Source organism: Felis catus, chromosome A2 (genome assembly GCF_018350175.1).
Source record: "Felis catus isolate Fca126 chromosome A2, F.catus_Fca126_mat1.0, whole genome shotgun sequence".
Lineage (NCBI taxonomy): Eukaryota > Metazoa > Chordata > Mammalia > Carnivora > Felidae > Felis > Felis catus.
Window position 1 is genome coordinate 19,343,196 of NC_058369.1, and position 12,438 is coordinate 19,355,633.

Genomic DNA, 12,438 nt, shown 5'->3' on the forward strand with positions numbered 1-12,438 from the left:
GAGGCCACCTGTCCTGTCCAGCCGGCTCCTCTGGCCTGGCCCAGCCTTCACAGTCTTCCTTTTAGGTTCCCAGACAGAGCTACCTCTCCCATCAGACCCCCCAGGGTAGAGCTGTGTCCGCCACTCCCAGACTCCCCAGAGTAGGACTGCTTCCTCCATTAGACTCCCAGGGCAGGACTCTGTCCTCCCACAGGTCCCGATGTTGGCATTGAGGCCTTGGGGCCAATGGCATCTCCTGCCTCTTCCACCCATGCCCTGGCCCAGCTCCTCCCTGGTGGCGGTTTAGATGGCAGATAATGCTGGCACAGTGTGGTGGTGGTGCCAGGCACGGTGTCCAGCAGGCAGGCCATCTTCATCTACCCTAAGTGTTATAGGCACCAGAGCACCTGCTGTCTGTCTGCAGGGTCATGGGAGGTGCTGCCTGCTAACAAGGACCATGGTTTTCCTGGGGTCCAAGGGCTGTGGCTACAGGTTCCCTGCCTCTGCCGCAGCCAGTATGTGGGGTCATGGCCTGAGACTAAGAGGGGAACTGGGGGCCTTCACATCCAGACACGGCTCCCTCATTCTCTTACCTCAGCTCTGACCTTGCAGACCCCAGGATCCCCCAAGTCCCTGGGCTGGTGTAGATGGTATGTGTATACAGATGTGGCTATACCACTGTCCATTTCTCAGAGGTCTGCATATAGACCTACTGTGTGCTGTTGATACAGGGAGGGCCACGTCCTACTGATCGTGAAGTGGATTCCATGTGCCAAGCATCTTCTCTGTGCCCAGAACTGCCGGGTGCCATTCTCCCCATCTCAGAGGTAAGAAGACCGAGGCCCAGCTGCTCTTGGCCAAGTTGTCCACAGGGCACTCGACTGGGTACATGGACAGCTGGTGGGCAATACTGAATCAGGTCCAGCTGCTTCTGGCCTAGAGGAGCCTTGAGCGGGGCAGACAGATGAGCCCACTGGGATACTGGCCTGGGGCAGCGCGTGCCAATCCTAGGCTTAGAGACCAGAAAGAGGAGCCCGAGGGAGTTAACTGGAGAGGGAGAGGCATTGCTATTTTGAAGGAGGAGGAGAGGGTGTTACAGGGAGACGGCCGGGCGTATGTAAAGGGCCTGGGTTTGACACTGGGGTTGTGGCTCTCCTAGAGTGCTGGGAGGAATATGGCTCTTTGTCTGTACCTTCTGAAGGTCACTGGGAAGGACATGGTTTCAAGGGTGGGTGGTGTGCCTGCAAGGGACAAAAACACCATCCCTTTCCCAGCCTCAAGTCCCTGTGCCCCCCTGGCATGGACAGTCCCCACCTGCAGCTGCTGCCAGCTCTCACTGGCAGCCCAGGCAGGCATGGCTGGTGTGCCAGCTAATGGGCCCACCATTAGCACTTACGCCTTTCGTCCTGGCAGCTGGGGCAAGGCAATGCTTCTGGTGAAGAACAGGGCCCTGACCCAGCAGCTGGGAAGCAGGGGGTGATTACAGCTTCACCCTGCTCAAGATATAGACAGACAGGCAGACTGACGGACTGAGGGGGAGGTGGTGGTAAACACCAGCTGGCCTTGTGGTCACCCACAGCTGGGGGCATTCCAGGTCAAGCTGAGGGGAGGGGGCTGGCCAGAGCTCACTTCTGCCTCATACTAGGACAAGAGCACCCAGGGCCAGAGATGCACCCACACTGTCACCAACTTGGCATCTCTATGGCCTGACATGTGGACCTCCCCTTTCACACACCATGCCTGGGCCAGCAGGCAGCACCAAAGACCAGCTAGTCCTTTGCCAGACGGGGACACTGGAGCCCAGAGAGGGGCAAACCCTTGCTGGGCCCCACAGTTACTTAGTGTCTTAAGCAGTACTGGTCCCAGCACCCTCTGGATGCCCCTGAGACCTTGGCCTTCCTTCTTGGCAGGCCCCTGTGGTGCCCACTCTGGCTTGGGATAAGCTCTTCCTGCCTCTGGGAGTAGCTGCAAATCAGAGGTCAGGAGTCTGGCAGGATGATCCTTGGAAATTTGGGGTCTTTTGCAGAATCAGGAAAAAAATAGGTTTGGGGCCGAGGCAGCCTCTTTGTCTCCTTGTTTGGGGCCTGGACTGGGAGGGAGAGAAAACCAGGCTGAGGGTGGGTCTTTTCATTCCATCATTCCCTCTTCCTTCACTCCCAGTCCTGTCTGCTCTGCATATAGTCCTGGGTGGGGAGGGAGGATGCAGGTATGTCAGAAGCAAAGAGCCGGAGCAAGAGCCGAGGGTCCTGGATACCCAGAAAGTGGAGGAGCTGATGGCCGGGGCATGGGAGAGGCCTCACTAAGAAGGAACAGACAAGCCGGGCCTCCAGGAGGAACAGAAGGCATCGGGCAGAGATTGGGAATGGGTCTGGAGTGAGGTGTTCAGTGTGGCTGGGGGATAGGAGGAGTTGGGTGATGAATGAGGATGACAAGGGGACAGGAACAGTCAGATCCTGGGACCCTGAGCACAGGCTGAGGGCTGGGTCCTGCAGAGGAGTTACCAGAGTGGGGGCTGTTTGCAGGCGGGGGCATGGTCTGAGTGGTAGGTGCCAGTGGCTACCACCAAGTATATTTCTTTTTTTTTTTTTAATTTTTTTTAACGTTTATTTATTTTTGAGACAGAGAGAGACAGAGCATGAACAGGGGAGGGGCAGAGAGGGAGACACAGAATCTGAAACAGGCTCCAGGCTCTGAGCTGTCAGCACAGAGCCCGACGCGGGGCTTGAGCTCACGGACCGTGAGATCATGACCTGAGCCAAAGTCGGCCGCTTAACCAACTGAGCCACCCAGGCGCCCCTACCGTGTATATTCTGATCAAGGGGCTGAGGTGGCACGGGGACCCGTGGGTCCCGTGGGGTGGTGGTGTTGGAAAGGGAGGGAGAGAAGGGCCAGTCCTGAGCTCCTGGGGTGGTGGGATCAGTCCAAGGAGTCATCAGCTCATTTATGTGTTCACTGTAAAAAATCATCTGTTACTTCCAACCCCACATGAGCTCCCTAAGGGTAGCAGCCAATACCCACCAGGCAGCAAAGGAAGAATGCCATGGTGTGGGCAAGGCAGGGCAGGGCTCAGGGTGGCCTGGAGAGATGGGGACCAGGGAGGAGGACAGACAGGTTGAGGGGGCCTGGATCATAGGCATGAACCTCCTGGTATCTGGCAGCCCAGCTGTGAATCTCTGCCATCAACAGGTATGTCAGGCCGGTCTAACCACCCTGTGCCTCAGTGGTCTCATCAGTTTAAGTAGGGATAATAATCCACCTGTCCCCCAGAAGTGCCAGGCCCAGAGCTGCAGTGGCAAGGGCCTACCCGCCCCTTATTGGTCCCTGGGTCCCAGCAGGCAGCTCTTGGTGCCTCTTCCGGTGTTTGGCAGAGACCACCAGGAGGCATGGCTCAGAGGCCTGAGCAGCTGTGGAGGACACATGAGCACCACCAACTGGCTTGGTCCCTGAGCGTTCCATCATCCCTGGCATGGGAGGTTCCCTGAGTTTGGGAGGAACCCTGCCTCAGTCTACCTTCTGGCTTACTGTGACCCTCTGAGATGCTGGCTTCACAGTAATGGTGCCGGTATATCCAGCCTCAGTCCAAATCACACACAGCTGCCTGAATTTGTGAGGGTTACCTGGGTTTGAAACTGGGGGGCAGTGAGGCTTCCCTTCCCTCCTCCACATTCTGGGCCCTTCCACCCTCAAGAAGAGACCTATCACCAGCTTCTCACCCCTCTACTCCCTCGGCACCTGGGCTCCTTCTGAGCTCTCCTGGTGGAAGAAGGGGCTTTTGTGGCTGTGACAGCCTAGTCCCCTATCCTAGGCTCACGGCCTCCTGGAAGACAGGGAACTCTGTCCCCTTCCCGCAGTGACTCTTCCAAGTCAGCGTATTAAAGTCTAAAAAGTCCTGGAGTCAAGGGACTTCTTTGCCCTAGGGTCTCTCCAGAGTCTGGGCACATCCTTAACCACCAAGGTTAACACGAACTTTGGGGAGCATCACTTTAGAACAGCATGTCTGCCCGCGGGGGACTCCATAGCTCCTCTGGGGTGGAGTGAGAGGTTCATAGCTGCACCCTCTCTCCCAGCACCAAGGGGAGCCTCAAATGTTTGCTGAATGCTGGACAAAGGTTCCAGGCTCTACTCCACAGAGCTCTCAGTGCCCCTCCAGTGTTTCTGGGCAGCGCCCCCTCCCCCAAATTCACATCTGTCCTTGCTGGAGGTGGGCAGGTTGTAGGGGCTGGGGAGGGCACTGCAGTTCTTACCTTGATGTTGTCCTGCCAGCGGTGGGCTTTCTGGAAGTTCTCTGCAGCGTCGGCCAATCTCTGAGAAACAGAGCACAGGGAGGTCAGAGGCTGAGGAAGACTCATGCCCAGCCCAAGCCTTCTCCATCCCTAGTACTCCCTGGGTGCAGGCTGGCTCACGGACTCCCTTGTCCCATCCTGCCAGACCCTCAGAGATTCCTTGGCCCCAGACCTTCTTCAGCTTGCTAAGGGGGCCCTTCCCCCACCCACAGCTGGGTTCACATAGGACAGGTGAAGCCTGCACAGTGACCTGAGTGGTATCTCCCTGTGACATCTCTATGAGACTCCCTGTACTTTAGCCCAGGCACATCTCCTGCCCACACGATGGCAGGGGGACCCCTGGGATGTAGTAGGCCTCAGGCCCTGGAGTCAAGCCCCACTGCCACTCTACCTCCAACAAACCAGTGTCACTCCAGTGCCAAGAGGAGGCCCTCCCTAGTCAAGGGTGAACTGCCACAAGTGACAGAGTGCCTTGCCGATGTGTCATTGTCCCCAGCTTGCTCAGGGCCCAACAGGAGGTACCCCTAGCACACCTCTGCCCACCCAGGCCCCCTACCACTGTCCCTGTCCTGGTTTCTTGAGCCCCTTCCCAGCAAGGCTCTCCAAGCCTTCTCTCCACACAAGCCTGGCCCACCCTTTGGGGCTGGTTCCTGCACTCTCCTCCATCATGGCCCCTGTGCCTGTGAGCACAGCTCTGTGTCCTTCTATCCCACACCCTGTTACCAACCACGCCTGGCACCAGACCATGCTGATGTGTGGAGATGTGGCAGGCCAGCCAGCCCTGTCGTCTCACAATTTAGAGGAGGAAACAGGCACAAAACTGGGTAGAACCAGAGCAGGAGTAGCTGAAGTGCTTCTAGGAAGCTTAGTGCTGTGGGAATTCGGGATGTCATGGAGGGCTTCCTGAAAGAGGCATTGGTACTCTGCCACCCTCAGGGCTTGAACCCTGGCTGCCCAGAGATTCTTATTTTGCACCTCCATGGATTCTGTCCCTCCAGGAACTCTTGGAGCTCCTGAAGATGGCCCTCTGGGGCCTCCTGTGGAGCTGAGTGCAGTGAAGTCCTGTTAATCATACTGACGACTGTTACAGTGAACTGGTCACTTACTGCATACCAAGCCTGCCACCAGGCTGGTGACACAGCATGTGTACCTGTCACTGCTCATGTCTTCCTCAGATGAGGATACCTGGGCAGGGAGACAATGAGAAACCTTTCCAAGGTCACATAGTCTGGGTCAGGCTGGGGCTCTGAGTTTGGCCTTCACAACCACGTTTGTCTTGTTTTTTCTTTTTAGTTAAAAAAATGTTTATTATTTATTAAAAAAATTAAAAAAAAATTTTTTTTAACATTTATTTATTTTTGAGACAGAGAGAGACAGAGCATGAACAGGGGAGGGGCAGAGAGAGAGGGAGACACAGAATCCGAAACAGGCTCCAGGCTCTGAGCTGTCAGCACAGAGCCCGACGTGGGGCTCGAATTCACGGACCGTGAGATCATGACCTGAGCCGAAGTCGGACGCTTAACCAACCAAGCCACCCAGGCGCCCCTAAAAAATTTTTTTAATGTTAATTTATTTTTGAGACACAGAGAGACAGAGCATGAGTGGGGGAGGGGCAGAGAGAGAGGGAGACACAGAATCCAAAGCAGGTTCCAGGCTCTGAGCTGTCAGCACAGAGCCTGATGCAGGGCTCAAACTCACAAACAGTGAGATCATGACCTGAGCCAAAGTTGATGCTTAACTGACTGAGCCACTCAGGTGCCCCTGAAAATGTTTATTTTTGAGAGAGAGACAGAGAGAGTGTGAGCAGGGGAGGGGCAGAGAGAGAGGAAGACACAGAAACCGAAGAGGCTCCAGGCTCTGAGCTGTCAGCACAGAGCCTGATGCTGGGGCTTGAACTCACAAACTATGAGTTTGTGACCTGAGCTGAAGTGGATTGTTAACCAACCGAACCACCCAGGCGCCCCTCAGCCACGTTTGTGTTACCCAGCCCATGACCAAGGTCTGAAGGTACATTCCACGATGCCCAGTGAGGAGCAGGGCAACTCTTGTAGAGTAGGGGCTGTGCTTTTCCATCCCTGCCCCATTCCATCCTATGGGTGGAGCAGTGGGGTCCTGCCTCCTGGCCTCCAGCGCTTACTCAGAAGGCCCTGGTCTCTTGGTATTTAGGACACATACCCCCTGTCCATTGGTCCAGGCCTGGTGTGGCACGTGGACCTCAGTGGGGGAGATTCTAACAAAGCCTGCCAGCTGCTCATGATGGGGAAATGGGGATCAGGACCCGGGAGACCAGTTTTCCTCCCTCCCAGCATGTAACAGTTGTGGTGGTGGGGTACGGCCTGCAGAGCTGTGGCCTCTGTTGTCTGGGGCAGGATTCCTCCTCTGGCAGGCTGGGCTGACCAGCGCCATCCTTACTCCCACTGGGCCTAGCTCCCCCTCTTCCTCCAGCCAAGAGCACTGGATGCTAGGAAGACTATTAGGCTGGGGGTCTTGGGGACAGGGTAGGGAAGTCCCTCTTGAAGTCAAACCCCCTCACTTTATAATGCTGAGCCCTTCCTGGACTCTGATCCCCTCTCTTGCTACCCAACCTGTCTTCTTTGTAGGCTCCATCCTCTGCCCACCTGCTCTGCGGTGCCTGCTTGGGGGGCCCCTACCCCCCTCACCCAGCTTCAGGGACCACAGGTCTCTAGACTCCTAGATACCTTCCATATCTTGCTTCCAATCCTGACCCCCTCTAAGGTCCTGGACACCTTCCTAGGGTGACCCTCAGGCCCACTAAGCTCATACCATCTCCTCTCGGAATGAGCCCATCCGTCTTGGAATCCCTGCTGCCTATATCTCATCTGTGCTATCACTCAAACCGCCTACTGTTCATCTCCAGCCCAGGCTCTGTCCCTCCCTCAGGCTCTTGTGTCCTCTCTCGCCCTTTGTCATCTATTCTCCAAATGTGGATCTCATCCTGAGGCTACCTCCTGCCCTGAAGCACTTTAGTAGCTTCCCATGGCTCTGCATATAAAAGGCAAGTCTTTCTTGCCTTCCCGAGGGGTGCACTTGCGCTCACTTCCATCCTGGGGCCTCTTCTCAGCCTAAACAACAAACGCCTCTACCCTGACCCCAACTCCCAGGATGGGTGAGGCCCCTGATTCACAATCCTGCCATGTTCTTTTGTAGAGGACATTACTGTGTGACACACATGACACAACACTTGTTATTACTGTTAACTGAGCATCTACTAGGGTGCAAGCTTAGCACCTGGCCTGGACGAGAGGGTATGAGGCCTAGGGACGGCCCCTGGGGCCACACCTTGAGGGGTGAGCCTTGGGCAATCACTTCACGGCCCTTTTCCTTACCCTGTGGCCTGTGACCTTCCCAGGGACCCCAGACCTTTCTTAGAGTGAAGGGCTCCACTGAGGCCACTGCCCTTCATGGGGGATGAGGCGAGCGCAGGGTATGGGAATAACCAGAATCAGGCCTCTTGCCTCAGAAAAGCCACAGGGTTGATGGGGCTACAAACACCAAACTGCACCAGTTGAAGTCTGCAACTGGGCCACAGCCTTGAGGGGCTGTCCTCTCCTGCAGCCACCTTCCCTGCTGGCCAGGGGTGCCAGCTCCTTTACCCTCTCAGGGCTCAGCTCTGTCTCTGGGCTTCACAGGCCAGAGGAACATGGGGGCTGCAGGCCCTCTGGCTCCCTAGCTGAGCAGCCAAGGTGAGGGGGGCCTGGTGAGGGAGACCCAGGGTGGGGGGGTTGCCTAGCCCCTAGCTTCCTTGAATCCATGGAGTCCCATAGGCTCGAAGGCCCAGGTCAGCCCGCTGACTCGTGAATAACGGAGTTGCAATAGCCACGGCGAAAGGATTACTTTTAATCCTCGGTAACGATCAAGCCATTATTATTTTTTCGGTGTTACAGATCAATCAGTCCATCCCCGGGCGCTGGACGTGTGGAAACTGCTAAACACACAGGCCTGGTGGCTCAGTAGGAAGGGCTGAGGCAGCAGAGGGCGGGGGGGGGGGGGGGGGCGGGCAGGATGGGGGCGGGGGGGCGTTGGACCAGCTCTGGCAGCTGGAGGTCCCATCAGGTCTGGGGGGGGAGAGGGGAGAGGGAAGAGGGCTAGGCCCACCCACTGGCATGCCTGCGGGGCTCCAAGCAGCCATCAGAACCTGACTCCCAGAGCCTTGGAGCCCTGGCCGAGGTTCAAATCCCGGCTTCCTTGCATAAGTGGCTTCCCCGCTGGCCCTCAATTTCTTGTCTGTAAATTGGAGGAGGGAACTGTACCCACTCAGAGGGTGGGTAGGTTCTTGGCAGCCCCCTTGCTCCAACCCCTAGAAGCTGCCCAGAGGGTCAAGTCCCCTGGGAGGTTTCTCTTGCTGGCTCCAAGCATGCAAGGCTCTTGCCCACCTTTGGGTCTTCCTCTGTTATCCACTCTTACTGTGTGAGACGTGCTCTACATCATCTCCATCAGCCCTATCAGGCTGTGTCACCTCTCCTGGAAGTCTCCTTTTGCCTTCACCCAGTCCCTGGACTCCCCTCCCCTGTCAGGCACTCAGAGCCTCGTGCTCCCATCTCCACAGAGCCCACAGGAGTCAGCCCAGCTCAAGGCTGTCTGGGAGATGTACCTGCAGCCCAGCCCCACCCTGTCCTAAGGTTCATTCTCCTAGTGCATCCTTCCCACCTCTCCTGGGTCCTTATGACAAAAGGCTCTGAGTAGGCAGGGTGGGGAAGGAAACTGAGGCCCAGAGGTAAAGACAGAACTTACCAAGATCCCTGCAGGGCAGGGGCAGAAGTGGGCCCACAGATTGGTCCCACATCCAGGCTACTGCCTGTCTGGGGGAGATATGCTCCATTCTCATCCCTCAGCCACCCACAGCCTTTGGTCTTCTGCTATTAGGCCCTTGCACATTCTAATTCCACCTTGTGCATCGTCATGCAGACTCCTCAGGGGGTTCACTCCCTCACCATTGAGGTGTTAGTTTAGACCTCATTCTCCTAACCACTCCTTGACCCCTGCCAAGCCCCCATCTGTCCCCATCACATCTCATCTGCTTTCTTCCTTGAGTTCCGAGCTTGGTGAGGGCTGCATCTGGCAGCTGTTAAGTTTACAATAACCTGTCCCCTTGCGCACAGTAGGTGCACAATGAACGTCTGCTAACTCAAGACCAGAGTATCTCTGAACTTGGCTAGAGACCTGGGCTTGAGCCTGGCTCTGCCAGACAGCTGTGTGACCCCACATGTATGGTCCAACCTCTCCGAGCCACTTTTCCTCATCACATTGTGGAGGGTTAGGGCTGCCTATCAGGGTAATGCTGCTGCAAAGTTGCTGATGGTGGCTTGCCTGGCCTGGGATGTCCCCATCGTGGCCAAGGCGTTGGATGGAACCATGGTGGGACTGCTGAGCAGGGCTGCTCACGGCCAAGTCCATCACAATAACAGCAGGCATTTCAGAGGCAATTAGCAGAGAGTTTCACTTAACAATCAATTTCTCTCAGCTCTGGAAACTATTCTTACAGGAAAAGGCAAAAAAGAGGAGGACTGGTGGTGTGCCGGGCTGGGGACAAAGCTCGCCTGAGGAGACACCTTCAAATTTCACTAAGTTAAACATCTTTCCGTTGCCGCAGAGCCAATGGCCACAGATGAAGGGCCTGGAGTCATGGTGGGTGCTCCTCTGAGGCCAACAGCTGGAGGGTCCAGCCTCACTGCATGCTGGGAGGGGCGGGGCTTGGGTGAGACAGGGCTGGGGCCTCAGGCTTCTCTCTCCTCTTTCAGGGCCCACTCCTCCCCCAATTTGGGTGTGCCCCCCCCCTGCTTCTCCAGGGCATTCCTCTCAACCCAGTGTTGGCCTAGCCTGAAAGGGTCTGGGGAGCCACTGCCTATCAAACAGGATTTGTTTCATGCAGCCCAGAGGGAAAGGTTGTATGAGGTTTGGTCTTAATTAGTTAGAGCTACTCCCTCTTCCAAGAGGATACAAGAGGCTTAGGATAAAAGGCCCTGAACCCATGGGGAGTGGGATATTAAGATCTGGGCCACTGAGGGCTGAGCCCGGCAGAAGCTGTGATGGTTGGGGGTGGGTGGGGCTTTGAGATGGAGGCTGGGGGCAGCAAAGTCCTAGCACCAAGTAGATGCCCTGGAAACACTGCCAGAGGGTTGCAAGGAAGGTAATGGTGATAGATGACACCAGACATGACCCCTGGCACCTACCTTGGGCCAGGGCTTCACTGACTGTGCAGTTAATCCAATGACAGGTGGAAAACTGGGCCTCTTCTTCACCCTCCCCATTCCATCCCTGGCAAGACACCGGAGAGGTGGATTCTTCTGTTCCCCTGCCTTTTACAGGTGAGGGCACTGAGGCTCAGAGCATTAGTGCCACTACTCCAGACCCCTGGTGAGGAAGTGGTAGAGGGGGCGTCAACCCACATTTATAAGCAGCACTGGACAGTGAGAACCTCAGGGAAGGACCAGGACTGGCCACTTGAAGGCTGCTGCTTGGGCTGTTCCCCCCGACCCCTCGCCTCCAAGAGTGATTCCTTTGTCCTTTCCTCAGGAGAGTGGATCAGTAACTGGCCTCCCAGATGCTGCTCTGAGCCCACCCTCCAACCTTGGAGTCGCTGGGCCCAGACCCCGGGAGGGCGTAAGGACCAGGGTGTCCAACAGCCCCTGCTCAGCCCAGCACTGCCACCTCTGCCACCCTGCTTCCCTCCCTGCCTGTGGGCCCTGTATTAGCTCTGTATTGTGCACTGATAGATACTAAATACAGATTTCCAATTTCCAGAGCTGTTATGGTCTAATGAGTAAATAATATACATATTTAAAACTGTCTAAAAACATATCTGCATAATTAAAATATCTGCATAATAATGAAGCAAGATGCAGCCTAGCAAGGAGGAGCCTGAGCCCCAGGGCTGACAATAGGGGTAGATGTGCAGGTGGGGTTGGGGTTCATGGCCCTGTGGGTCTCTTCCTTCCTGCTACCTTGGCCTGAGTGGGCCTTTGTCCTTCTGTCTACCATCTGCTCCAAGTGGGCACATCCACAGTCAGGAACCAGGAGATCCCAACCTGGCCCCATCCTTGCACAACTTGTGGCTTAGGGGAGGCGCACATGTGGACGGACAGTGCCTGCTGCCTGAGTGACGGCTGCCTCAATGACTCTTTGACTGCCACCATATGCAGCATGTGATGTGCTCAGGGCTTTATAGACACAGCCTCACTCACCACGACATTCCAAGGGCAGGTTCTGTTCTGATCCCCCATTTTTCTGGGTTCTCAGGGGTGGAGAGAAGCACACCAGCCTGGGCAGAGCAGGCTGCCCAGGGTCCATGACTTAACAGACAGCAGTCGATTGGAAGCAGTTGCCTTCCTGTCAAGTGTACCGCTGACACTAGTGATCCCTGGGCAGGACCACACTTGGCCTTGACTTCCCATCCTCTCTACCCCTTCCCTCCCAAGTCCCTCCTTCTGTCTCTCCTGCATCTGTCCACACTGGACACACCTGGCTCCTCTCCCATGACACATCTGACCTACCCTTTCTGTATTAACCAGACTTACAGCTGAAAGATAAAAAACAACCACCAAAATAATGAAAAACAAACACTCAAACGTCAGACCAAAACTCCAGCAACCAAAGCTGCAGGGAAAATGACAAACACTCCTCCAAGCAAAGGGCGCCTCAGGGGAAAGCCGTCAGGTGAAGCCTGTGCTGTTGTTGGCAGCCAACGGGCCCCCTGACCTTTTCCCTCACCAGCTGCACACGTCCCCCATGAGTTGATAAAAAAATTAGTAAAATGGATTTTTTTTTCTTAAAAAAAAAAAAAAAAAGGTCAGAATACATGTACCAGGAAAAAACTCATTCAAGTTGTGTGTGGTTCCCCTGTGGAGGGGCACCCACCTCTCCACCCCCAGGCCTGGGCTTGCTTGCTCTCTCTGGGCATCTTGGGCTTGGTTATCGATTTCCATGCCTCCTTGGTCCTGCCTGCAAGGGCAGCTTGTGTTTTAATTTCCCAGGAAAAACAGGAAGAAGTGAGGGGTGGCTTCTGCTAAAAACAGAGTTGGGGTTGGGGAACCTGGTGTCCCAGAGGCCTGAATTTCAGACCAGATAAGATTTTCTGGGACATCCTGGGTACCCAGGGAAGGTTGCTGTGTTGCATTTTGCCTGGGAGGATTTTTAAAAACCGGACATTAAAAAAATG

The 12,438-nt window shown here is 55.6% G+C and overlaps 1 protein-coding gene across 12 annotated transcripts in view; it reads right to left on the reverse strand.

Moving 5' to 3' along the window:
* Nucleotides 1-12,438, reverse strand: part of CACNA2D2 (calcium voltage-gated channel auxiliary subunit alpha2delta 2) — a 143,915-nt gene that overhangs the window by 28,067 nt on the left and 103,410 nt on the right. For all 12 annotated transcript variants that reach the window (XM_045050543.1, XM_023249031.2, XM_045050536.1 and 9 more), the window contains exon 4: nt 4,224-4,283. In XM_045050543.1, the coding sequence (XP_044906478.1) occupies nt 4,224-4,283 (60 nt within the window). The remainder of the gene's footprint in view (nt 1-4,223; nt 4,284-12,438) is intronic.